General features: G+C 31.9%; 1 protein-coding gene across 1 annotated transcript; it reads left to right on the plus strand.

Moving 5' to 3' along the window:
• Positions 1-1,307: 1,307 nt before the first annotated feature.
• Positions 1,308-27,842, plus strand: LOC127708777 (tetratricopeptide repeat protein 38-like). The gene is made up of 14 exons (XM_052213896.1): positions 1,308-1,439; positions 6,072-6,149; positions 7,310-7,391; positions 8,754-8,925; positions 9,307-9,480; positions 12,355-12,430; positions 13,015-13,134; positions 14,317-14,376; positions 17,568-17,606; positions 18,899-18,980; positions 19,409-19,574; positions 21,357-21,513; positions 22,157-22,230; positions 24,938-27,842. The coding sequence occupies exons 1-14, from the start codon at positions 1,410-1,412 to the stop codon at positions 25,017-25,019; spliced, it is 1,392 nt and encodes a 463-aa protein (XP_052069856.1). The 5' UTR covers positions 1,308-1,409; the 3' UTR covers positions 25,020-27,842.

Genomic DNA, 27,842 nt, shown 5'->3' on the forward strand with positions numbered 1-27,842 from the left:
AGCAATTACATATTCATTTCATGTTTTAATTCATCAAAACCAAAATCAACATTAGTACCGATGAAAATATTAAATTGATATTCTATAAGAATATGTTTATTCAAAGGAACGATGATTTTGCACGGATTGTGTCTAAGTTTACGGGCTTTATAAACAACATTACCGTCAAATTAGGATGTGATATCCTATTTTTGATGAGAATTCTACAGGTACAATCAAACTTCAAAATCATATTTTTTATATCTATGAAAGGTGTTTATTCTTAAAATGTGCGTCTCTCTGATCTATTCCCTTTGTGTATCTGAGGTTAAACAAAATACTTTGAAACACTGAGTTTTGATTTTTTTTGGAAGCATTTTTCATTCTAGTATTCAATTGAAGTAGCTTACTGTTATGTGAGTCGTGTATCCAATTTACTTGTTTGGGGTTGTGGTCCATTAAATTTTGGATAGAAAATAATGGTTGAAATTTGGCGCATTTGCTATCTATTTTCTGAACAGAATATTTTTTATTTTATATTTCTGCATTTTTACCAAAATTGTTTCTAGTTCTTGGACCCGTCAATAGTTTGCATCATTATTTTTCTAACGTTTTTAAGGATAATTTTTCCGGAAGATTTCTTTCTGTAGAAATGGAAATATACTTTTGAAAATTGGTTTAGGCATTTCATTTAGTCGGGCAGAATAACTTAAATCTTGTCAGTATCAAATTACATAGCAATATGAATAAAAGGAGAAGTGATTAAAAAGCAACCCAGCGACAAAAATGACCAAAATATACCTAGAGGTCAGTATAAGGTGTTCAACGATAGATAGATGTCTATGTAATATAAAACTCTAAAATCGTCGAGTCTAAAAAGTTGTGAATAGTTATATTAAGATCAGCCATCAACACCAAATTTTCGAAATAACAAAAATCATTAGGATCTGTTTTTAGTTATCAGAGGTATAAGGCGATCAAAAGAAATAACGAGAATCATAGTATGCCTTTATATACATGTCACATATATAACATTATAATTTTCATAGGACTAGTTTTCAGCGATAACGTAATAAATAAAATAAAAATATCAACTATTGAATCAGGTAAAATAAGAAAATGTTAACAACATTTAATATGGATAAAACGTATTATTAAATAAATATGTAGTTTCATTTCACCAACAAAAATAAAACCAAACAATCATATAACAGGAAACTAAAATTTCACTTCTTACCTTTCTGTAAACACGTGAATTTTTGATTCGTAATAAATAAAGACGTAGAAAACTATTCGTCGAAATATATTAGGAGGCGGTGTTTACTAAAAACGATAAGCGCATTTATATACATTTAATAGTATTTATTTTACTGTCTTATAAGACAACAGATCCTGTATAATCCTTTTTTCATTAAACCAGGATAACTGGAATGATGCACTCGAACTGGAGAGGTTGTAAGGTAACAAATATTGTATTAGAAAATAAAAACAACGCTTCATAAAGTTTTCCACGATTTTAAAGGTACATTCTTATGAATAGTAAACTTAAAAGTTTGGTAAGTTGCATCACCAGGAATGATGTTTCAGAGTCTTTTTCGTAACTTAAAAAATAAATTAAAAATAATAGAACGCTGAGACTCTGGTAATTTTATGTAAAATACATGGACAGTCAAAATTTTGAAAAAGAACAAAGTGCCTGTCCCAAGTCAAGAGCCTGTAATTCAGTGGGTGTCGTTTGTTGCTGTATATCATATTTGTTTCTCGCTTATTGTTTTGTAAATAAAACAGTCCGTTAGTTTTCTCGTTTGAATTGTTTTACATTGGCCATTTTAGGGCCTTAGCTTGCTATGCGGTATAGATTTTGCTCATTGTTATAGGCCATATGATGACCTATAGTTGCTAATTTCTGCGTCATTTGGTCTCTTATTTTTATAATCATATAAAATTTGAATTACTCCATGGAAATTTTTCAAACAGCAATTTGAAAGTATAAGTAACATTTCTATTATAAGGACATTTATAAAGTAGTCTTTTACGTTTATTAGTTAGACTCTTTAATATCTAGTCGCGTAAGGTCTTTCTGAGAATTTAAACAAAATTTAATTTGGATTTGGATGTGTACTGATTGATACTTTAGTCTGGGATATCGTTATTTATTTATTTGTTGTAACTGGCATTTAACTAGCTTTCAGCTACTGCGAGTACTCTTAAATTGGTACTTTGTGTTTATTCAATCTGCCATTTTCTACATGAGGAAATGCCTGTACCAAGTCAGGAATATTACAGTTGTTTTCCATTCGTTTGATGTCATTGAGCTTTTGATTTTGCCATTTGATAAGGGACTTCCCGATTTGAATTTTCCTTGGAGTTCGGTATTTTTGGTATTTTTTTTTTTTTTTTTTTTTATGTTAGTCTTCAACCTGATTTTTACAGATACATGTAATTCCTATGTTATGCTTTTATTACTCTGCCCTAGTAAGGGAGTTTTAATCTCGCCAGATTTTTCATTTGTCTGTCCCAAGTCAGGAGCCTGCAATTCAATGGTTGTCGTTTGTTCATGTCTGTCATTACTGTTTTTCGTTTTTTCGTAAATTGTATAGTAATAAGTTAGGTCTTTAATTTTCTCGTTTTAACTGTTTCACCTTTTTCATGTCGGGGCCATTTATAGCTGACAATACGGTATGTGGTTTTCTTATTGTTGAAGGTCTCACAGTGACATATAATTGCTTATATACACGTCATTTAAGGTTGCAATACCCCCTAAACAGTTGACATAACACGGTTTTATATTAAGACCTATTCATATGTTCATGCTTAAGCATTCAAAACTTTTTAATAAGTATTTCTAAAGTGCTCAGCACTTTAATGCAACAGTAATTTAACGATTTTCAAATCTCATAAATCGAATAATAAGATAAAAAATCAAAGTAACAAACAAAAACTGAGAGAATCGCATGTACTCCCAAATTAGTGAGTCATACTCCTGGTTGCATCACCCGCCATGAGAATGCACACTAAGTCAAAATGACACCATCGGGAATATGATACAATCGGTAAAATACATATCTGACTACTATTTTGGTTACTAAAGATCTAAAGCAACGAATACATGACTATATGTCGCTATAGAGTTGAGAAACGGACCAACCGTATCGGTCAACCAATTCGTGAAGGTGACCTAAAACTTATGAAGTGTCCATTTCAGTCGTTCTTTGTCATAATTCTGTTAGAGCAGGTTTTGTGCAAGAAGCACACCACTGTTGATGAAGTCCGTATAGTTTGAACATGCGCGAGCGTAAAGTTTAAAAAAAAGTAAAATAAAAAAATACCGAACTCTGAGGAAGATTCAAAACGGAAAGTCCCTAATCAAATGGCAAAATTAAAAGCTCAAACACATCAAACGAATGGATAACAACTGTCATATTCCTGACTTGGTACAGGCATTTTCTTACGTAGAAAATGGTGGATTAAACCTGGTTTTATATCTAGCTAAGCCTCTCACTTGTATGACAGTCGCATAAAATTCCATTATATTGACAACGATGTGTGAACAAAACAAACAGACATAATATGTAAAAATGTCAAAATAGGGGTACAACAGTCAACTGAGATGTGTAATCGTCATACGATTATACAGATAGTATTTTACTGCTGAGAAATAGGAAATCGACAATTTGAAAGTTGAAATTATCACGTTTGTCATAGATTCTTGTTTGTGTAATCGGTGAAATTTAAAGATAAAAAAATGAAGCAGATTTATTAGTTTCGGTAGTATCCTTAATCTCCAGTTCAATGCGATATATAAGATGCAAGCACTCGCTGAAAAGTGTGTTATTGAGTGACAGGACACCATCAATATATCTGAAAGTGAAATTAAAAAACTTTGCAAGATTTGTTATGCTATTGAGAAGGTTCTGTATAAATTTTGCTTCACATGAGTACAAAAACAAGTTGGCCAGTATTAGGTGCACAATTAATTTCCATTGAAATACCGACTGTCTGTTGAAATATTAATCCACCAAACTCAACAAATATGCTGTCGATAAAAAAAAGTACAGCATTTTAATGATATCATCTTCGGTGTATTTGGTATTGGAATCCACACAAAGTACAATTTTTCATTACTTAAAACAAGGAATTTGTATCTACGATTCCCATTTTTGTAGAAAAAACTCTCTGTTTAATGATACGATGTACTCGATTATTCAATTGCGCAAGGGGACAATCATCAATTATAAATGAATACAAGAAGATCAAGAGGTCAGCATGCGGTCTTCAACAATAAACAGATGTTTACAATATGCCGAAGTGGGTTTTAAACTGTGTGTAACTTAGTATTTCCACCGTAAATATTTCATTTTCTTTTATCTAACCTCGAGGTGAAGATTTTGTAAAAATTCCCTTTTTTGTAAGAAATTAACAAGGGCAAAGCTTATTTCGTGAAATGAATGAAGCCTTCATGATAGAAGTGTCAAAATTTTTCTCTTTTGAAAATAGAAAATAAAAAGAAATCACCTTTGTTGTCTTCTTGTCACATAAACATTAAAACAAAATGACATTATATTCTTGTAAAATTACATTTATAAGCTATGATACCTTTTACATTGAAATTTGAATGCATTTTTAAATGTTAACTGAGATATTATTAATGCATGCAATTTATTCATGCACGAGGGACATATATTTCAAATTACAAAAACAGCATATTTCGATAAGTAAATATTTGTATTTTCATTTAAACATGATGGAAAAGGTTATGTCATCTCTTTGGAGGTTTTACGGACAACATCATGATTTGATCGGCTGTCATAAAATACCTGCTATAGAAGAACCAATGGTATTGCCAACTTGATGAGGACATAGGTCACAATCCCTCTTGTTTTTTTTTTTGCCTATGAAATCCCCAATTGTGACTTCTCACCGGATGTGTATATGCTGCTAAGGCGGCTGGGGTGTCTTCCACCATCTTGGATTTTGAAGTAGCAGATAACAATTGGTCTAGATCTTTAATGAAATGTGCAAATTTTGAGAGTAGTATGTAGTGTGTAAGACTTTTCATGTTGATATAGAAAATTAAATGTTTTATCATATTTACGGCTGTATTTTCTATAAAACACAATATGTTTATTTGATTCATTTTTTTTCAACTTTGCCACATAAGGGGAGATAACTCAGAAAGTATGGGAGATAACTCAGATTAAGTAATTTTTATAATAGAAAGTGTTGTGAATTTACCTATTTTAATATGTGGCAAGAAAACAAGTCCGGTAACCCCATTTTTTCTTTTTCATATCTGAAAGCATGTTATAAGAGCTATCTTCTCACATTTTATCCTAAAACTCTATGGTGTAGTTTTCTTTTTATCACACAAAATTGTATTTGTCATAAATAATCTATACAAAATATGACAATTTTTCACCACCTGTAGCGTGAAAAAAGTCCGGTGACCCATACTTTTATTAAATTTTGGAAAAAAGCATGATAAAAACTATATTTTGACAAATAATTAAAAAAATCTGTGGATTTTAATAAAGACCCCCCCCCCCCCCCCGTCCACCTTAACGCAAAGGGGTGCCATAAGTGGCACAGGAATTACTTACATTTCTGGAGGACTCGAGTTCTTTGCTGGTCTTAGACTGGTTACGAGCCTCTCAGTTTTTAAAATTTTTCCATGCAGTGGGCTTTGTCCTTTTTTTTCTTTTGATCATTTTGTTGTGTGTGTTTCTTCGAAATTGTTTTAATTGCCTCCTTTGTAGTTATCTCTATAATTACGGTTTGAAATAATACTAAAATGTGTCATACATGTTCTTTTTGTAATTAAATATTGTTCATAGATGCCACTTGGAGCCTCCAGATTTCCAGTAAATGATCATGAGCTGACGATTCTTCATCTGGTCTTTTCGTGTCCTCTAGTTTTTGTTTAATCACTGAACAGCGATTTCCAAGTTACTTGAGTAAACGTTTTATCTGTGCACTTTCATTTAATTCATTATATGCTTTGATTTTCATCGGCTTCCGATATATTTTAAAAGATAATTTTCTGGAAATAACTTGTAAAATTTTATAGTATTTAATATTAATGGATTTTGTAGGATTGGGCAGACTTTGATATCCCATTGACAACTACTAGCGATGAAGCCAGTAAACAGTTCGATGCTGTGTTAACTCAGGTAAGATATAGCGGTCACTCATATAACAAATTGCTATAATGTGATCCACACTTCATTCGGATTTTATCCTACAAAACTTACGATGCCCTATTTTTATGAAACTTTTAAGTGTGACTTGTATAAATCCCGGCTAAATCTAGCAAATAAAATCATTTAGATGTTCACAAAAGCGCTTCGTACTCATATTATTTATGAAGTGTTATTTTCATTCTTTTTATAGCACTTATATATATATTGTATCGATACTGATGCTATTGGACTATCAGTCCACGAGGCTTTTGGACTATCAGTCCACGAGGCTATTGGACTATCAGTCCACGAGGCTATTGGACTATCAGTCCACGAGGCTATTGGACTATCAGTCCACGAGGCTATTGGACTATCAGTCCACGAGGCTATTGGACTATCAGTCCACGAGGCTATTGGACTATCAGTCCACGAGGCTATTGGACTATCAGTCCACGAGGATAAGGCTATTGGACTATCAGTCCACGAGGATATTGGACTATCAGTCCACGAGGATATTGGACTATCAGTCCACGAGGATATTGGACTATCAGTCCACGAGGATATCATCAGCGCAGTAGTTAGTGTTTCTGTACTGGCATGATTTAAAACAAAACTTTCTTAAATTGTCCATTTATAAATTTATGAATTGATAAGAAACTAAGATTCCAACTCCTTTAGACAAAGTTGACCTTTGATGGATTTTGCTATTATTTTAAGATCCCTTTTGGACATTTAGCTGTATCATGTTTCCATTCTAATTCATCCTTGGCTTTCAAATACTTGACTTTGAGCGTTCCTGAACGTAACTTCAGAAAAGGCGATTCAGACGCATGCAATGTATCCAGTGTCATTTTCACTGTTTCACAAGACAGTCAGTTATCTGTATTTTTTATCTTTTACTTTGGTCTTAGAGCTTTAAACTTTAAACTTCTTTCTTTTAACTAAAATTTTCAAAAAATGCCGAGATAGATAAATTTGGATCTTATCATTAATATTTCGAGATGAGCGATATTCCAATTTACATATTTATGAAGTCAAAGTATGTGGTCTTCAGAGCTTTTGGTTTTTTGTTGTTGTAAAGGTGCAAGTAGTACAATATCAATATTTTATCTCAACATTTGAAATATGAATTAATATATATTCTTATTTAGTATGTCGGATGGTACGAGGAAGACTCGGTTGGCGGTATCGATAACAGTATTAATAAAATGATTGAAGCAGACCCAGAGTTTGGTAACTATTCTTTAACATCAAAGTTCAATTATGATATAAGATCGATTGATTAAATGAATGTGATGTGTATTGCCAATTTCAGTAGAGTACCAACTTCGAAGAAAAAAGAAACAAATTCAATCAACAACAACAACAAAAACAATGAAAAAAAACCAAACAATCATCATGGCATAATTAGAAGTAAAACATATTTATTATTCGTTTTCTATGCTATACAAAGAACGATTAGTTTGATAATAAGATATGTAGAGGGAACGGAACCTATCTTTGCTATAACCATATTGTACAATATGCAATTGGCTCATCTCCGAATGAGCAACACGACACTCTAGTTTTGTTTAAAAGGGGTTTATGTTGATTTTTGTTTTAGTTTTCAGTGTTGTACCTTGTACTTTTTATTTTTTTTATGTCTACCCTTTGTCCTGATAATTTTCAAAATTTCTCCTTCAGCCTAATTGATGGTTAGAAAATTTACATGACCGGTTGTTTACTAGTTGGCGATGTCTTAGGGTTAGAGTCAATTGACAATCCGTTAATACGTGATGCCTAATCACTTGATATAACTTATTAACAGTTTGTATAGAAGTAACACGATGGGTGTCACATTTCGAGTATGATTTGCTTACCATTATAGATCACCTTCCGAGATGGCCCTAGTGTATTGGTGGGATTAGTGTTGCTTAGTCTTTCGTTTTCTATGTTGTGTTTCGTAGACTGTTGTTTGTCTTTTGATGGTTTGTCTTTTTTTTGGCATGACATTTGTCAGTTTTTCGTCGACTTATAAGTTTGCATCTTCCGCCTCACTTTCACACTGGTGCGAAGGAGTTGCCGGCCTGGTTAACCATTTGGTTTCATTGTTAAGGGTTTGTTTTCTTTATCTTCTCAATATTTCCATTTTTGAACTTCTTCCATCCGGCAGTAAATCATGCATATGCTGAAGAGGTGTTCGGAATGCATAAATATAAACGCAGGAACGTCCTGTCGAATGGGGTATATAAGTCCGAAGCCTCGTGTGTATGTTGACCGCTTCGCTTTCTGTGTAAAATAACCCATAAAACAACTCTTTGACGGACCCGTAGGTGGTCTTTTGAGAGATAAAATCATTTCTGCATTTATACAGCAGACCCTCATTTTCCAGTGAAAGTCGAAACAAATATTTTCTCGTTCTGAATACGCATGCTATGTTTGACCCTGGTCGTTAAAATAACAACTACAATCAATTAATTTATCTAAACCTTTGAAAATACTGATCCAGATTTGTATGTAGTGCGCACGTAAATTTGTATCAATCGTTTATATACGACATGTCTAATAAATATTCTTATCTCTAAATATTCAAAATGTTTGGGATTCTGTCTGTAGTTTTGGGTCATGTAATGAAGAACGGATTAGAATTATCAAGCCTGTGTAAAAACATCAACGCAAATGAAGAATTAAGAGAAGATATAAAGTGCATGGTTGATAAAGCTACAAAACAATATATAACAACAAGGGAGAAGAAGCATGTTTCAGCAGTTAAGCTCTGGGCAGAAGGGTAAATATTTTTCATCCGGCAAAAATTGAATAAAGAAGATCACCACATTGTTTTCATATTAAATTTGAAGCTGACATTTCAAACTCATAATACAAATGCATATTGGATGTGCAATAAGGTATATACAATTTGTAGAAAACATCACTATCTAAATCTCATATAAATAATAAATAATAAAGTTAGTCATTTTTTTTTTGCATTGTTATTACTTTTAATAAAAAACATCTCCGCTAATAAAGTAATAAATGAAACAGTCATATCAAAGTGGACGATACTAAATTAAATACATTTATGTAAACAATCGGGGAATCAATTATATAAATCAAGAGAAAAAAATATAGTATAGTACCGCATGATAGTCACGATGTTTATTAATTTCAGTGATCTGACAAAAGCATGTGAAGTATGGGAAGACATATTAATGGAGCATCCTACAGATATGCTGGCTGTAAAGTTTGCTCATGATTGTTATTACTGTTTATCACATCATCATCAAATGAGAGATTCTATCGCACGTATTCTTCCATTCTGGAACCAGTCTATACCACTTTATGGGTAGGAAATATATGGTTATTTTGAAAACCATACCATATTTATTTCAATTGTTAATTAACTTTCATTGTTTACATTAGTTTGTAAAAAAAATAAAATAGTAAAGGTTTAATCGTTCCTGATGACGGTAAATCAAGAGAAGTGCTTCGGACGCACGAAATATTTTAAAGTGTTATGTTCATTTTAAGAATAATTCATTTTTGTATTCTTGTCTTTCTTTTTTGCTTATGTACTTTGTCTATAGTGTGTCTACATGCCATTTTGTTTTTCTTTGTTGAAATAGTTATTTGTTTTTATAGAGATAAGATTATAACACAATGTTGATTGCTGGACCCCAATTTTTGACATTTTTACATATTAATATGTCTGCTTGTTTTGTTCACACATGGTTGTCAATATAATGGAATTTATGCGACTGTCGTACAAGTGAGAGGTTTAGCTAGCTATAAAACCAGCCATTCTTTTGATGTGTTTAAAGCTTTTGATTTTGTCATTTGATAAAGGACTTTCTGTTTTGAGTTTTCCTTGGAGTTCGGCATTTTTGTTATTTTACTTTTTTTTCATGTACAGAAAAGAAGATTATTGAAAGTCAAATATGTTTAGTTGTTCGAAATGTAGATAAGAACTATTATTTTGTTTAAATTAACCAAAATATGGTCAGGCACGTGCGACTGTTATAAATTTTTCTGTCTGCCCCATTCTGAATGCACAGAAGGACACGTATGATTATGATATAACTGATTATGTTTCTTCAAAAGAAGTGGCAGATGAAACAAGATAAAGACATTAAATATTTTACGGGAACTTGATTGGTTAATAGACGTTTTCAATATCATAAAAACATAAACATGTTCACATTCCTGTCCCAAGTCTGCTTCCTCGTTAAGGGTTGTCCTTTGTCATATCTGAATGGATTTTCGTCATTTGGAGAAATTGGTGTTAATGACAATCATTGTTAGTTTCTCTTAAATTTATACTTAGTACTTCTTACACTTGGAACGATTTAGAGCTTGATTTATTGTATAGACACCGGTCTATACCGTATGCTAACCCTTGAATGCCAACAAATTTTCACCTGTAATTTGTCGGCAGATCATAGAATGTAGACATTCAAGGAATAAACCGTTTAATTTATGATAGAAAACATTGTTTCTATGTATGCATAGTATTTTTAAAAAAACCTTTAAGGCACACTATATAACATTTACTTACTTTAAAGTTTTCCTAATACCTCGTATTGTTCTACTTCATAACTGATACTGATATTCATCTGTTAGATTAACAATATTGCACCTCCTTTCCCTGCAACACCTACGACATCTTTTCCCTGCAACAACTATATAAAAAGTATTATCTTTTGGCATAAAAGAGTGGAATAAATTTATACTCGCGCATCTTTTTATTAAAATTTTAAAATAGTACACCTTAACCTCAAAACTTGATCCGCCCTTGAAATGACAGGTGGTAAATTTTTCAGTTTTATTCAGATAAAGGTGTATCTAAATAAGTCTTTTATGGTCATATTCTTATTTCTGTAAACTGTGTCTTATTGTACAAAGACGAAGACATTCTTATTTTTGCAAACGAAGTAAAGGAATCATCGATATCCTGTCACACGATTGTCCGTTTAAACGTAAAATGAATATACTAATGTATAGATATGAGCAGTTTCCACAGAATAAAAGTAACAATGTTTAATTTTTGAAGGAAAATGAAGACCTCTAAAAGCATCACACTACTACCTTTCCTTGCAATACATACTTTTTCTTATCAAAATATTTCCTGGACATTAAAAGTAAAATTGCAGGCTAAATTTGTCAGACTCATTCTAATTCAACTATAATCTAATTAATTTATTATCTTTGTATACCGAGTCTTTTCCTGAAAGGACTTGGCGCTGGGCTGTCGGTGTTGTTGTTCTATGCCGTAATTGTAAAATACAGTAAAGTTTTTTTTGGGCCTTTTGCATTTCGGTATCAGTGTACTCGCTCTTATATTCAGAATTAAAGTAATTTCGACTGTTTTTCTTTAAAAGAGAATTGTCCTTCGATTAATAGTAGTTATTAAACTGAATAATAGATTCCTTACCATAAAATTGTCAATATCTTAGTTAATTTTCTTCCGTATTTATACTTGGTTTTTATTGAAATTTAAACAATTTATATATTTACATCGTATGCAATCAATGGGAAAAATGACAGCATTACACTAAACTTTTTTGTGGTATATTTTGGATGAAATATATTACTCAAGGATTTTCATGCTATTTCAAGAATAAAAACTAGAAGTGTGAGTGAATGTAAAAAAAAAACCCCACTGTCCCGCAATACCAGAAATATATTGAAGCAAGTAAATTCGATTATCAGCACTGTAACATGTAGAGCCACGATTTTTGATTCCCTAATATTCTGAGATAGTGTTCTTTCATCAATGTTCGTCTCGCCGTCTAGGAGGATTTATACTTACAAGCAGCATGGACATAGAGACAAACGGACGAACGAATAGGACTATTTCTATATACACCCACAAAATCTTGTCATGGTTTAAATATTTCATTCCGTTAGATAACATAAAAATATTTTCGAACATTAAAATCGCAAGATCTTTCAGGATAACATGTGACTTTATTCTGTCTAATATTATCCCATTATTATATAATGCTTAATCATCATAACTATGTTAAAATATTAAATTTACCAATAAGAAATATACTCCTTAAATGCTGTACATTCACAAGAAAAAAATGTTTTCTTTTTCGGGTACAATATTGTTTTTTCGACAATGAAATCAAAAAAATTCAAATGTATATAAGCAAGAAGAACATTGATTTAGTCATATAAATATTTGCAGAGTTTATTTATATTACTTTTTGTATAGATACCTATTAGGAATGCATGCATTTGGACTGGAGGAAACGTGTTTGTATAATGAAGCAAAGAAACAAGCCGAAAGGGTAATTACATATTTGAATATTAGCACTTTATACGTAAAAATCCTGTGCAAGCAATTCATACTAAATAAGCTGATCTGTTATGCTGTATTACCTAGTTGATCATTCTTACACATGAAAACTGAAGTCAAGTACCGTGTAATCTTACTTTTAACCCAAAATCTTTAAACAAATTGGAATTACATGCATATGATATTAAATATTAAAAAAAATGTCCTGTTGCAATGGTGTGTCCATAACCTAAAAACTCCTCCATCAGGTATGAGAAAGAACGGCTGAATCGCGATCCGCACATTTGACGGTCACCATCATAAATTAGTTGACCGATATAATGTGTCTTTGTTTGAACACACGAGAGACATGTTTTCGAGGTCTCAGATCTTAAGACATGAGAAAAGTCGCCTGATTTGAAATTTACCAATTGTTTTCTATTTCCTGTGTGATATTTTTTGACTAAGTCTAGATTTGCAATGCGGATGATACATGCACAGCAGGTAAACTGTTGTTGCCTCTTCTTTTTCATTTGGCAAAATGTAGATGTTTTAGTTTTTCTTTTTTCCGTTTGTTAATGATTATTCTACTTTAAGGCACTAGAAATAAACAGACATGATGCCTGGGCCTCTCATGCTATGGCCCATGTGTATGAGATGACAGGAAAATATGATGAAGGAATCAAATTTATGTCCAGTACAGAGAATGATTGGAAGGTAAATAAATATAAAGAGCAAAACAATCAAGATTCATAAAAGCAGACAAAAGAAAAAAGTAAGTGCACAATCACTCTTCTAATTTTGACTTTGGTTCGTCGATTAAACGAATTAATTGTTGTGGAGTATTTAGTTTTATTATTATTCAATCGAAATGGTAGATTACAGAGAATTAAATTGTTATCAATAAATCTATGAAATAATGAAAACGTTGATATACAAAAATCATTAGGAATGTCAAGTTCTATAGTTTTCTGAGGTTAACTTTCTTAACTGATATGCGAGATGTGGAGCAGGATCTACATGCATTCTCCGGAGCAATTTGGGATCATCCCGGTTTTTTGGTTGGGTTCCTCCCGGTTTTTTGGTTGGGTTCCTCCCGGTTTTTTGGTTGGGTTCCTGTTACCCAATCTTAAGTTTACTGTTTAGTGTTTTGAAGGCTGTTGCTTGTATGTTTGTCTTTCGTATTGTCGTTTTATCTTCGACATATGTATTTTGATTGTCATTTTGGTTTATTCTGTCTCTTCTGTATATTTTGAGAAGGCTTATTTATCTGGTAGGTCAATATTTTGGTTAAAAATAATTAAATGTGAAATAACAGACTCATCAGCCTTTTGTACATCATAAGTTTACCATCAATTGCCTGTTGACCAAGGAGGTAACTAGTGTTATAAATGCATACATAACTATGACAAATGAATCAAGCTTAGGCAAAACATGATTTATTATACACACGTTATCAGCTTATAATTTCATAATTTTTTTATGAACTCAGGTGTCAACTCTCACTTGCTAATGTCATGTTAACAGTTTGTACTAACACGAGCAACAAGACGGGTGCCACATGTGGAGCAGGATCTGCTTACCCTTCCGGAGCACCTGAGATCACACCCGGTGTTTGGTGGGGTTCGTGTTGCTCAGTCTTTAGTTTTCTATGTTGTGTTTTGTGTACTATTGTTTGTCTGTTTGTCTTTTTCTTTTTTAGCCATGGCATTGTCAGTTTATTTTCGACTTGTGAGTTTGAATGTCTCTGTTTTATCTTTCGCCTCTCTTTTAGAGAGTTATATTTGAGTACACTTGGAATCAAACAAAACTAAACAAGAACAGTTCCTTTGGATCATATTCTGTACAAATATATACTAGTTTCATTTGTATTCCGTACATATTCATTCTCTTTTTCAGGTTTGTGGAATGACTTCATGTCACAATTATTGGCACTATGGTCTTTTCTATATAGAAAAGGTAAGTAAACGCATCATAGATAGCAGGATTAAAATTTTGTACACTAGACGCGCGTTTCGTCTACAAAAGACTCAGCAGTGACACTCGAATAAAAAAAGTTAAAAAGGCCAAAAACGATGTTGAAGAGAATTAAGGACCCGAAAGGTTTTGCCAAATACAGCTAAGTTAATTTATTTGTGGCGTAGAAAATCCTTAGTATTTCGAAAAATTCAATGTTTTGTAAACGGTTAATTTATAATTTATAATTTCGACCATATCATTGATAACTCATGTAAGGTTTTAGGTTTTAGACTTCTAATCAACAAATTCGTTATTACCAAAACTTAGATACATTGTATTTATATCTGTCAAAACAATAAACCAATAATACCAGAAGTTATAGCTCGAAATGTATAAAATCAATATTGAATCTGCAAAATGCAAATGTCCTAACTAGAAGCAACTAAACCAGATATATTACACTATTAAACCAATAACAGTCTAACAAAGATTATTTGGAGATATTTTTTTTATCACATAATTTTAAAGTAATTATCATTCTGCACATTTTGTAAAAATCCCAAAGTCATTATCATATCACAACAGGGAGTAAATTGATAATGAACTTATGTAAATAAAAGCACATGGTAATTACTCTAAATATATGGGCATTTGGGAGGGGCTACTATGTCAATCATCTGTTGATACCAGTGTCCAGCTGTTAATCCCTGACCACAAGATAAATATTGTGGTCTTATCTCACTGTATTGCAACAAAAGTAATTTATATAACCATGAAAGTAAACAGAGAAAAGGAAAAAGATATGAAAAGGAAAAAATCTAGAATGAAAAAATCTACCAAAATGAAAAAGAAAACTATGGATAAGAGTGTGAAAGTATCTTTGAAAGCCTCTGACAAAGGTTCTTACTACAAACAAGAAGAATATGTCTCTGAATCTTCTACATTTAAATGATGAGCGTGTCTTCTGTTAGGAGTTTTAGGCATTTTAACCAATTTTAAGTTCATGTGAAATTTTTCAATTCCATAAAACTAAAAAATCATGTGGGACATTCTGTTTTCAGGAAGGGGATGGTCTTGATCTTTTTATGAACATATCTTTTATTGCATAATTTTAATGTTCTAGCAAATTTCAAAGTATATTTTTTTTTAAAATACAAATGAAAATTATTCTTTATAGTGAGAATGATGATGTTAAATATTGATTATAAGCAGCTGGTCAATTCTGTTATTCTCTTATCTTAGACTGTCTGGACAGAGGCGGAGCTTTGTCTATATTTCAGTACTACATTACTGATGTTGGTCAAATCTGTGACGTCAAACTCCCGCCAAATGCCAAGTTAGTGTTGAACAGTGCACACATAATGCAAAATTTACAGTCTAAGAGTATCAAAGACACAAACTGTGTGGTTCTATTGATAAAATAGTGATGTCAGAACACTCCTGGGGTGTTCCCAGTGGAATTTTTATATTTATGTTGCATTTATAGGGGTTCTAAGGGGGAAATTCAGTGTTTAGGTGATTTCTTAGAACAATTTTTCATGAGAATTGTAAGCAAAAAATGGAAATAGAAACTTTATGGGTACCCCCTTTGGTTTGGCTAAGATATATGTGATTAAATGGAGTATTTACTACAATACCGTGTCCCAGTTTTTGGATAATTTGTTTCTTAATGAATTTATAGGTCTCCAAAGATGAAAGGTGAAATGAGGTATGGCAACTGGCAGTTAAATCAATATATCTTCTTACTGGAGGCATATATCAAAAATCTGAGACACGGTTTTGTAGCTTGTGTATGGTTGATTAAAGGGATGAAAACAAATTTTTACTACAATTTGACCTGAATGTGCCATTTTCATCCAAGTTGGATGACCAGTTTTTTGGCAATTAATGAGCTATATTTTTAAAATAATCATACCAAAAATAAATGTATCTATAGATTAAGAAAGAGTAAAATTTAAGCTTTAAAATGAATTAAAGATTTTAAAAATCCATTGAGTAGTTTTGGAGAAATTAATCTTTAAAGACTGTTGGTTGGAGTCAGAAAATTCTGACTGTAGTGCTACCTTAAGATCTGTCTAGCATATGTTCAATCGTTATTATTTATCTGGACACACAAACAACATACTGAATTGTCTGAAGAGCTACTGAACAGTACTGAATTGACTGCAGGCGATTTGTCTGAACAGTACTGAACTAACTGCGGTGGATAAGACCGACAATTGACCGAAAGGCTGAAAATGACTTACACAATTAATGTTTAAACTTTTCAGATGATTTTAAGATCAGAATGACCGTTTCAGACTAAAATTAATTTATTAGTGTTCGTTTAAAATGTCATTAAATGAAATTGCCTCAAACGGTGGTTGCAGATAACAACTGTTCATCTGTTGTGGACGTAGTACCACTTAGACGCAGTAAAGATACTTTCTATTGATACTACATAATACAAATAACACTTTATAAATTTGCTTCGTCTGAAGTACTTTTCTTTTGAGAACAATCCCCACCAGAAACGCTTAAATCAAACAAATTGAAAGCCAGGATTGTGTATATATTTGAATATTTGATGAAAATCAAGAAAAATCGCGTCTAACGCGCCAAATTTATAAAATGTTTCTATAGTGTTACTATGTGTATTTGCAATTTCTAGCACTGGGTCGATACGGCTAATAGTGCACTGCTAGTCCACGAGGCTATTATCAACTCAGTGGTCAGTATTTCGGCACCTACATGATTTATAACAAACCTTAGATTCTTAAATTCTTCGTTGATTAATTTAGATTTTTTTGTAAGAAACTAAGGTGACAGCTCCCTCCGGCAAAGATTACTTTTTTTGGATTTGGCTTTTCTTTTTATGTCTTTTTGGTTATATAGGTGCTCAAGTATTCAAATATTTATACAACCTGGATTTTCATTTTGTTGTTTTGAGCGTTCTTGGTGGAAGCAAATACCGAAAAGAGCTTCTGATGCACCAAATTTATAAAGAGTTTTATTCCTTTTGAGGATATATTTGATCAAAAGAAACCAATTAAGAACAGCCATATCCACATCTCACGATTTACAATGGATCATTTAAATGCAATCATAATCAACAAATTTGAGAACGATGACATGCCACAATTCTTTTATCTTATCGGACAAAATAATTTGAAAAATCGTATATGTAAAGCGTTTAACGTCTGTATTTTCAGGGAGAATTTGATGAAGCACTTGGACTCTTTGATAACGAGGTAAAGGAAAATTAGCAGCAATGCACTTACGATATATTTTGTTTAACATTTTAAAGTTGTTAAAATGAGTACATGTATAATTAATTTGAAGGCGTCAAAATCTAAACTTCCCGTTTAATATTTCGATCTAAACACCAAAAATTGTCCAATATAAGTCTGAAAATCGTGTGATGGAGACATTTTCAGAGATGAAGATACAAGCTATCAGTTACAAATACTAAGAAGAAATTGTCAACAAAAAGATATGAAAATATTCAGGGATGATTGAAGTGTAACATAAATAAGGACTAAATATGAATAAAAGGAGACGTGTGATAAAATGTCAATGGTGGAGTAACTACACAAAACATAACAAAAAAAGAAAGAAATCAAGAGGAGCAAACATTTGCAAATCATCATACGTTGATTATTTGTTTAAAATGCAACCAGAAAACTTTAAAAGCTTTGTGGTAAGTAAAACTGATACAATGTATTGTATCTTGCAACCGGCAGCCAACATATAAGGATAAAATAACAAATACACATAAAAAATGTAAGTATCACCGAGGCCGGTGACAAACTTCAAAAATTGTGATTGAGAGTTATATTTAAAAAAAGTCTCCAAATACTCCATGCTGTTAGCAATCATACACAAAAGAAACCCAAATAGGAAGAATTATACTTTCAAAAATAGAACAACATGAATCGCAACATTATTATTATCCACAGCCGTAACTGAAAATCTATGGCATACTTTCAATTTCAAACAGTACGGAAGTCAACATTACATGTCTCATGAACAATTTTCAACAGGTTTGATCGTCATCCAAGATAATAGATTTACAATTGTGTGCATAAGCATCTCCTGGCTTATCAAACACTTTTGACAATCCACTTCAAATTATAGATCAAAGCAACAGCAACAAACAAACATGGAATTAAGAATGGGAGCCGTCATAACAATATATCTCATTGTTGGAGGACATACTGTTGCTTACAACCACGTGATTTTTTAATCTCGTGGTGAATTGGCTATTTGGCAATCATATCACATATCCTTATTTTATATAAGAGGCTCTACTATATACCAAGCTCTAAATCGCCAGAGCCTACACGATTCCTACTTGGACTTTGTATCTGATCATGACCACTATGTAGGATTTAACAGAGACCTCAAAATGTTACAAATTCTATGTTTGGTAGTTGGATTACTACATTACGCAAACGATAACTGACTTTAAAAACTTTACTATATCCTATATAAGAATACATTTATTACTGAAAACTTATTTATGAAAAAAATGTGTTTGTAGATTGGAAGAAGGGCATTCAAATCCAAATCAACCATGGAGATCGCTAATTCCGTATCATACCTGTACAGACTAAGACTTGAAGGTATACATAGATAAAGTTATTTATAAAACCTTTTAAAATTATCGATTAAATATTCGAACAGAACTTTAAAAACAATAAGATATCTCTTTCGAGACATGAAAATAACTTGTAAAAAGCCCTTTCCTTAAAGCTTCAGTAGTTGGTAGAATGTCCCGTACTGTGAACACCAATCCTCTTCCCTGTAACGATATCGTTTATCGATTACTAGTAATCGAACAAATAGTTAAACAATATAAAAAGAATAATTTATTTTATATTCATACTTTACGCAGCTTTAAAGGTCTAATATGAATGCACGATTGTTGTCCTCTGTACGTTTTGATCATTATACAGCCATTTTTCCATCATTTAATGCCGTAGGCGCCCCTCAACCATTTTGTTCTGACATATATGTATTTCACATTTAATTATTTATAACTATCCAATAGGTGTACCTGTAATTGAGAAATTCAAAGACTTCAATTCACTTTGTACTCATCATTACGACGATCATGCACTGGGATTTCTTGATACCAGTTATATGATGGCATGTCTTGGGGCAAACGACATGGATTCAGCAAAAAAGCTAACAGATTCTATTAGAAAATTTTTAAGGTAAAGGTCTGATCTAAACTATCAACCAAACTTAGGGCTTCGTCAAAAAGCTTCACTTAATCAGATACCCATTTGACAAATACCTTGTTGAAACACGAAATATTATGTCAAAACAAAAGCATTTGCAGAAGGAATAGTCGTATAAAGGTTTTAGAATGTCCGTTCTATCATCACCACTTCGTTGTACGCTGACCAGCACCTTATTTCGTTATCGGTAATGGAGGACTTTTTATAACTGAAAAGCGCCTTCACTTTTTGTAAGTTTGTATTTGATTTGAATGAAGGTTTTATCTAACCATGAGTTCGGTTATAAAAGGAGTTAGAAACCCTTTTTTATAAGGACGTTGCACATATACATCTTAATTATGCGTGTCAAATATACAGCAACTGTAATATGAACGTGTACCCGTATAGAAAACCGACGATAATTTCAGTTATCAGAAAAACAAGGGTTCAACCAGTACGATTAGAGCTTCTGATCTTATTAAATGTAAAAGCTTTACTGATGAAGTTTATTCAAAAGAAACGCGTCGTAAGTACGTTAATCGATCGCATCCCTTTTTTTTATAACCATGTGTATAGATTTCAACTTCTTCTTTTAAATTCAAATTATTGTATGATGTGTTTGGTACAGTAAGTGTGTATTATCTATCACTGTAATTGCGATTTCAGAATCATTGTATTATTGTATTCTATCTACATTCTTGTAATCCTCGGTATAATGTACAGTATTTCCATGTGTTTCCTATAAATGAAACTATTCATTTTTATCTATCTGAAAATAATCTATTTTGATACGAACTTTGAAGTTATTATACAGAATAGAATAGTCCCAGAGCAGCCGTGTCAAAACAAAAATATTATTTTCAACATTGAAAACTAAAGATTAAATCCGATACAAATCAGGGGAAATATCTCGATCACTCGCATTTTGATTTGTTTTTTCAAATATACTATGCTCTACGGTTTCATTTCTATGAAAAATTATAATAGTATTCTTTAATGCTACAAGTATCTGTCTTAGGACTTAGTCTTGTCAAAAGAATATTTATAATATGTAAATAATAACATTTTGCGGAATCCTAACAATAAAAATAGAGGAAATTGTGTATATTTCTTAAGTTGGATTTCCCTTTTTTCCCTTAATTGTAAAGGAGTAGGTCCAGTAAGACCCCTTTTTGGCCCCAAAATATAGCAGTTTTACAAAATTGTTAAAATGTAAACTTTAAGTTATTTATTGGTAAGAAGAATGCTTCTGCTACATAAATATGGGCTGTTTTTGACAATACAATGCACATATATCGGGTACTAGCATCCTTTAGTCAGGCTAAATTACTGAAATCATCACAATTTTAGCATTTTTGGTTAAATTTTAGACGTCTAAAATGAAAGTGGCCGCATTTGTGTTCATTCTTAATATTGAAATGTAAGTTGTATTTAATGATAATACATAACATATATAAAGGTTGAGGATGAACACGGATGCGGTCACGTTCATTTTTGACAAAAACCATCTGAAAAGTGACATTTTTGGCATATTAGATATATTTTTCATATTTAAGCTTGAATCGGAGCGTTTTTAATGACTAAATCAGTTAAAATCTTTCACATAAACTAATAGAATCAACTGAAATAGACACTTTAGTGTTCAAAAAGTGTCCAAAATCCTTCGTCATATGAATCTGAAATTTGAGGCCAAAATCGACCCTTACCGGACCTACTCCTTTATGATTTGACGGATTCATTTCACCCAAATATTTTAAGATTACATTTTTTCCTCAGTGATGGTAAAGGCAACACATGTGAGAGTATGAAATCTGTTGGTTCAGATTTATGTGAGGCACTCATTGCATTTGAAGATGGACAGTTCGACAAAGCTGTGGATATCATTTATCCTAAACGATATCAGATCATCAACTTAGGTGGTAGTAATGCTCAGGTAATAATCCATTCTGGATACATGTGATGTGGTTTCTGGTTTGTCGTGTTTCAAATACGTGTCAGTATATACTGAAGATTGGCAGTTTATTGGAGTAGACAACTAAAATAGTAGGTACTAGAAATCATTTTCACTCTACTCATTCAATGAACAAATCGGATAGCCAAACATGAGTTTTGATTCGAAAAGAGTGACTTTCTAACTTGATCTTAATACAAAATTTGCTTTTATTGCAAAAAAAAAAACCCAACAAAAACAGCACTTGCATGTTCATATATGTTCATACATGTATATATACTGTTTATTATGTGAAAAAACGGTTCAGTCAGATCAAATGTCGTTTCTCAAATTGATCAAATTAAAACTTAACATTTTATGATTAATATTGTGTACCAAGTCAGAAATATGACAGTTGTTTTCCATTCGTTTGATGTGTTTGAGCTTTTAATTTTGCCATTTTGATAAGGGACTTTCCGTTATGAATTTTTCTTGGAGTTCGGTATTTTTTTGTATAAGGGTAGGTATAAGCATCACCAATTTGATAGATTAAAATACATGTATATGGCTTATACCAATTAACAAAACAACTAGGGTTATATAATTTTATGTTACTCAAACTCCTTTTTCCTTATTACTTTTGCAGAGAGATGTCATTAATTTGTTCTTAATTCATGCTGCATTAAAATCGGAAGAAAAGAGACACAGAAATTTAGCTAAGTATGTGTGTTAATAATAAAGAAATGCATATGGATAAATAAATGTTTAAATGTTGAATAAACAGTCCCCTTACTTAAAACACAATAAATCTTAAAAAAAAAAGTAAACACGTGTCTATATCAGAAGCTGTAAAGAATCCAAAATGTAGACAAGTTATTAAAAAAATAGAGACAACCAATGATGTGATATCAACTCCAACCCTTAACAGGATACCCCCATAAAATGGTAACACACTTACGATTTTCCTGACTTGATACAAATTTCTTCTTACGGCATGTACATTTCTCAGTGAGATCGGTATGAGTGTGTTTGGAATGATGTCTCAGATTTCAATAAAGAAATATTTTCAAATGTCAAAACATTTACCAAATTTTATAACAAATTTATGTTTCATTATGGATGTATGATTCAACCTTATAGGCACCTTAGAGAGTGTTCCTTCATATTGATTCTTTTTTTTTTGTATCATTTGATTATGAAAAACCACTTGCACTTTGCCTCATGTCTTCTCAGAAAATATAGCGGTCGATATTAGAGTGTTAAACTACATGGTTTATATGTTAAGATTTAAGTTGTTTGAAAAGCTGGCTTGGCTGACTGCAAGTGAAGAACATCTTCAGTCATCCCTGGTTTTTGGTGCGTTCGGGTTGCTCATACTGTCTTTAATTTTATGCATAGTGTTTGGTATACTGTTGTTTGTCTTTTCGTTATTTTTTGTAATTTTATTTTCTGCTTTTCATCGGCGCTATATGTTTTTTTATTGTTCTCATGATATCTTCTGTCTCTTTTTTTTTTGCCCGATTTTTTTCTCCCTTGGTTTTTTGTTCGAGTTCATGTTGCTCAATCCTTAGCTTTCTGTGTAGTGTATTATAGACCCATTGGTGGCCTTGGGCTGTTTTATGCTCTTTGGTCGGGTTGTTGTCTCTTTGACACATTCCCCATTTCCATTCTCAATTTTATTTTGTTGGTCTTTAAGCATCTGAATGTTTTGTCCTTGACGATTTTTGTACTGTTCACAGCTGTCAAATTTCCTCGCGTTAAAAGACTTGGGGCTATTATAATCTGATATTTGGTATAGGCACTTGTCTACTGATGTTAGCCTTTTAAAGTCTTTTTATGTGTGTGTTGTAAGTTGACTGTATCATTGACGTGTGCTACACTTCTTATTTATATTATTAACATTGATATTTGGCTGTATTTGCAGATTTAAGATATTTAATTGTAAGAATGAAACATGTAACAATAACTAGAACCATCATATTTATAAATCAAATTAAACAAGACATTATCGTTAAGTGAAAACAAAGTACATTCACTCTAAATCGACTGTGGGTGTATTTTGATTCTTATTCTCATATTTAGGTACACGAATCTCTTCAAAGTAAATTCATATAAGCGATAAAGACAAATGAGCATCATAGCCAAAAGTCGAAACAAATTGACAACGCCACGAAAAAAATCTCCGAAAAACGACCTAAAGAAAAACAACAATATACAAAACACAACATACAAAACTAAGATCAGCAACACAAACCCAAACAAAAACTGGGGGGGATTTCAGGTGCTCCGCTAAGGTAAGCAGATCCTGCTCCAAATATGACGAAAGGAGGAAACATGATAAAAGCCATGGTTTGTATCCCCTGAAATTGAAAAAACCCAGTTCAAACCGTTACAATTATGTTAATTTTATTGATAATTGAACAGGTTGATACAATCTGGGCACTTGTGGTGTTATTTTGATGAATTAACTTACATTGTATTTGACTTAAAATGGCATTTTTTACACGTAGTTCTGTGAGTGAAAACATCCTTTTGGGTAAAACTTTTGCAAGATGATTGAGGCCTTAACGGGGCATTAGCTGTCAAATTCATGTTCACTGATTTAATTCAAATTCTCATATTCGACTTATAACATACTTTAACGTATATCCAAATTATAAAAAGTCTAAAATAAACAATTTACAATGCATGAACACAATAAAATGTATCAGCATTTCCCGGATTTTTTATTCAAGACGCCATCTAATTAACATTCGAGGTGACCTCCAAAGACTGCCGACGGTCATATAACACGATATAATCATAAATATAGATATAAATAGATAGCGTAGATCGTGCAATTGGATTTTTCTAGGTCTGTTTGATTTCATATTTTTGGCTAAAAAATGTTAATCATCGTTTTTACCTGTATAAAAATGAGTTTTTGTGGATCGAATCAGTCAACCAAATGGTTAACCCTTGTTTCACTTCCAATGTTGACATTCTTTTCCTTTTAATAGCTGAACACGACTAGTTCATACGAGTAAATAATTCTTCAGCGATGGTTCTTAGCTTATTTTGACAAAATTGAACCAAACTGGTTGCTAAAAGAGAATTATTATTTCACTATATCACTTTCATCAATGATTGAACAAAAAAAAATAATATTTCAAAAATTGTTTATCTCGTAGCTAATGCCTTTTTAATGGAAATATGTAAAACAAAATTCGAAAATATGAATACAGACTAATTTCTCATGAACATTTGGTGTTTTTTGATAGGTTTAGAAAAATTTTGGATTTTCGAATTCAAAGGACTAAAAAGTGGCTTCATCATACTTCCTCAACGTGTATTTCAAATAATAATGACGTAATTACAATAAGAATCACAAATGATAATACTATAATTATCATTATAAGGAGAAACATGATATTTTTTTTAATTTTAGGATGTTGATATTTGAAAGGAAAAGCCTCAAAGAGAATTCCCCCCTTACCGATCGATTAATTGCAAAACTTGTAACAGTGTAAATGGAGAAGAACGAGTAGAACATCATTGGACAATATCTCAAAAAGTAAAATAACAAAAATACGGAACTCCAAGGAAAATTCAAAACGGAAAGTTCCTTAACAAATGGCAAAATCAAAAGCTCAAACACATCAAACGAATGGAAAACAACTGTCATATTCCTGACTTGGTACAAAATTCCTGTATTGTATCAAGCTTGTTGTTGAATAAGAACAAGGTTGCATGGCAAACGCATCAAACGCAATCAACGAATTAAACATCCTTCCAATCTAAAATTTGGTGATAAGTGTACGCGTATTATAAAAGCATTTTGTCAACATACTGGTAGGATGTTCCATCGTATTGACAAAGCCGAACATTAAAAAGGCCCCCCCCCCCCCCAAAAAAAAAAAAATAAAAAAAAAACTCTCATTAAAAGAGGTATTGAGTTTATCAAACTTTACTAGCATTTTTAATAACTGTGAAACATCGAAGTTTAGATATTTAATTAAGGTGTAATACCACCATTGATTTTCCCCTATTAGTCTTTGTTAAATTTGCACTTTTCAAAAAATTGTGCAGAATTAATCTTTGTTTCAAATAAAGAAATACTTGGCATGAGTAAAGTTTTATCCTGTCCAGTACTATAGAAAAAATTTCACATAACATTTCGTTGCATATAAGAAAATAACCATCACTGGAAGTTAACCAATCAAATTTTCACCTCTTTTTTTTTACCTGTGTACAAGCTTTAGTAACTATGTAACCTCAAGTTTCAAAAATATTCTATAGAAACCCCAAATAAAAAAATAATGGTGCTTTGAAATACCCAAGATATATGTTTATGACCCAGAAATGTTTTACTGCAATGAAATGTAGGATTAATTACCTACAACTGTCAATTTCAAGGGAATATTTTTTTTCGACCTATTTTCGTATGCAGCCGGATGTGACGTACTATGATTTGGTGGTACATCGTTCAAAACCGAGAGGTTATAAACTTATTTAAAACGTATTGTGTTCGTACAGGCTAACAATGCAGCCATCAATGTGGTAGTGGCATGATGTAGATACTATACAGAAGTTCTTATAAATACGACGACAGTAGTTTACTAACGTCAAATCTCGTCAATTACGATGATACAATTCAAGGTAACAAACAAAAACTGAGTCTTATGAATTAAATTATTAGTTCTTATAATTCAATGCCATGCATTCCACAGAGAGTAAAATACGTAACAATCGTATCATAACCACATCTCAGTTAAGGCCACCTCTGAACATTTGAAGGTCCCTACTATGCATTGGTGACCTAAACTACACAAAACTCGATCAAATATCGTTTTAAATCGGCTTTTAGTAAATATATTACAACTAATATTTCTGTGCTTCTAGTTAGTTCTCTAATCAAAATTTAGAATAAAACTTGCTACTAGTAATAACTTTTGTAATAAAGCATTTGCAAATAGTGGAAGAATGTTTGGAGTGTAAATAACTCTTGATATTATAGATGAATTACGTGCTTTTGATGGTCTTTTCAATTCGGTTGTTAGTTATATTGTTTGTTAATATATAAATAACACATAGCTGAGAGGGTGATAGAGCAGATTGTTACCCCGAGAAAACATTGTCAACTGAGGCGAAGCCAAGGTTGACAATGTCTTTTCGAGGGGTAACAATCTGCTCTATCATCCTATCAGATATGTGTTATTTAATTTATTATACTGAATGTTCTGTTATTACTGTCGATAAAATTTCAAATTCAAGTAATAAACTATGACGTCTTGTACATAACAACCATCCGTATTTAATAAAGCGCACACTTGATCAAGCGTCTCCGTGAATGGTAATAGAGTATTTGCCATATGATAGCGTCGTATCTTATGAAGCACACACTTAATCAAGCGTCTCCGTGAAGGGTTATAGAATATTTACCATAGAATAGAGTTAATTGTCTCACTCGAATTAACCAATCAAAATCTGGCATTTTGACATGAAGCATAATAATATATAAGTTTCGTCAAAAAGCATCGACAGGTTGTAGGTATTCCTATAGGCACCCATTCAAGACCTGTTCTATCAGACTTGTTCTTGTATAGTCATGAATCACGGTGTATGGCCAAATTCAGTAAAGATCCGTCTTATGTCATGTAGTTAATAGATTTAATAACATATACCGTAGCCTTGATGATATTTTTGCTTTAGATAACCAAGAATTCTTTCTTTATACCGAGGAAATTACCCCGGGTAACTTTAAATACCTGAAACAGCAATCATGTTCTTTTTCTAGAATAGGATATTTCAGTATCACACGGATAATTGTATACTGAAATTTACGACGAGACGATTTTTCTTTCCCTATTGTTAATTTTCCTTTTTTGGACAGTGATGTTATTTTATCCCACTCTTACGGTGTGTACATTTTCCAACTATGACCCGTGTCTGAAGTGGCGATTTAGTTTCGCTACTCTTGGTAACCATGCACATCCCTCATTCTTTGTTTTATCTTCTTTTAAAATGTTTAATGAGATTTAAACATCGGTAAACTACTGTTGCCTCAAATTTTATTTCAATCTTATTTTTGAAACCCGATATTTTTCAATGTAAATGACCAGACATCATATGTATTTTATAAAAATTTGCATGTAATATAATTTTTAAAAATGGTATATAAGTTTATCCCAATGGGATTGTTTAAAAAAATGGAATATTTATCAAACTGTTTCTTAAGTTTAAACTTGATTGTGAATTTTTAAATATTTATTGCTTTGTTGATTATTTATGTATGTTATTGTGTCGTTTGTAACCATGCAAATATCATTAAATTCATTTTGTTTTTGTTTTAA

The sequence above is a fragment of the Mytilus californianus genome, unplaced genomic scaffold (assembly GCF_021869535.1).
Source record: "Mytilus californianus isolate M0D057914Y unplaced genomic scaffold, xbMytCali1.0.p SCAF_7, whole genome shotgun sequence".
NCBI lineage: Eukaryota > Metazoa > Mollusca > Bivalvia > Mytilida > Mytilidae > Mytilus > Mytilus californianus.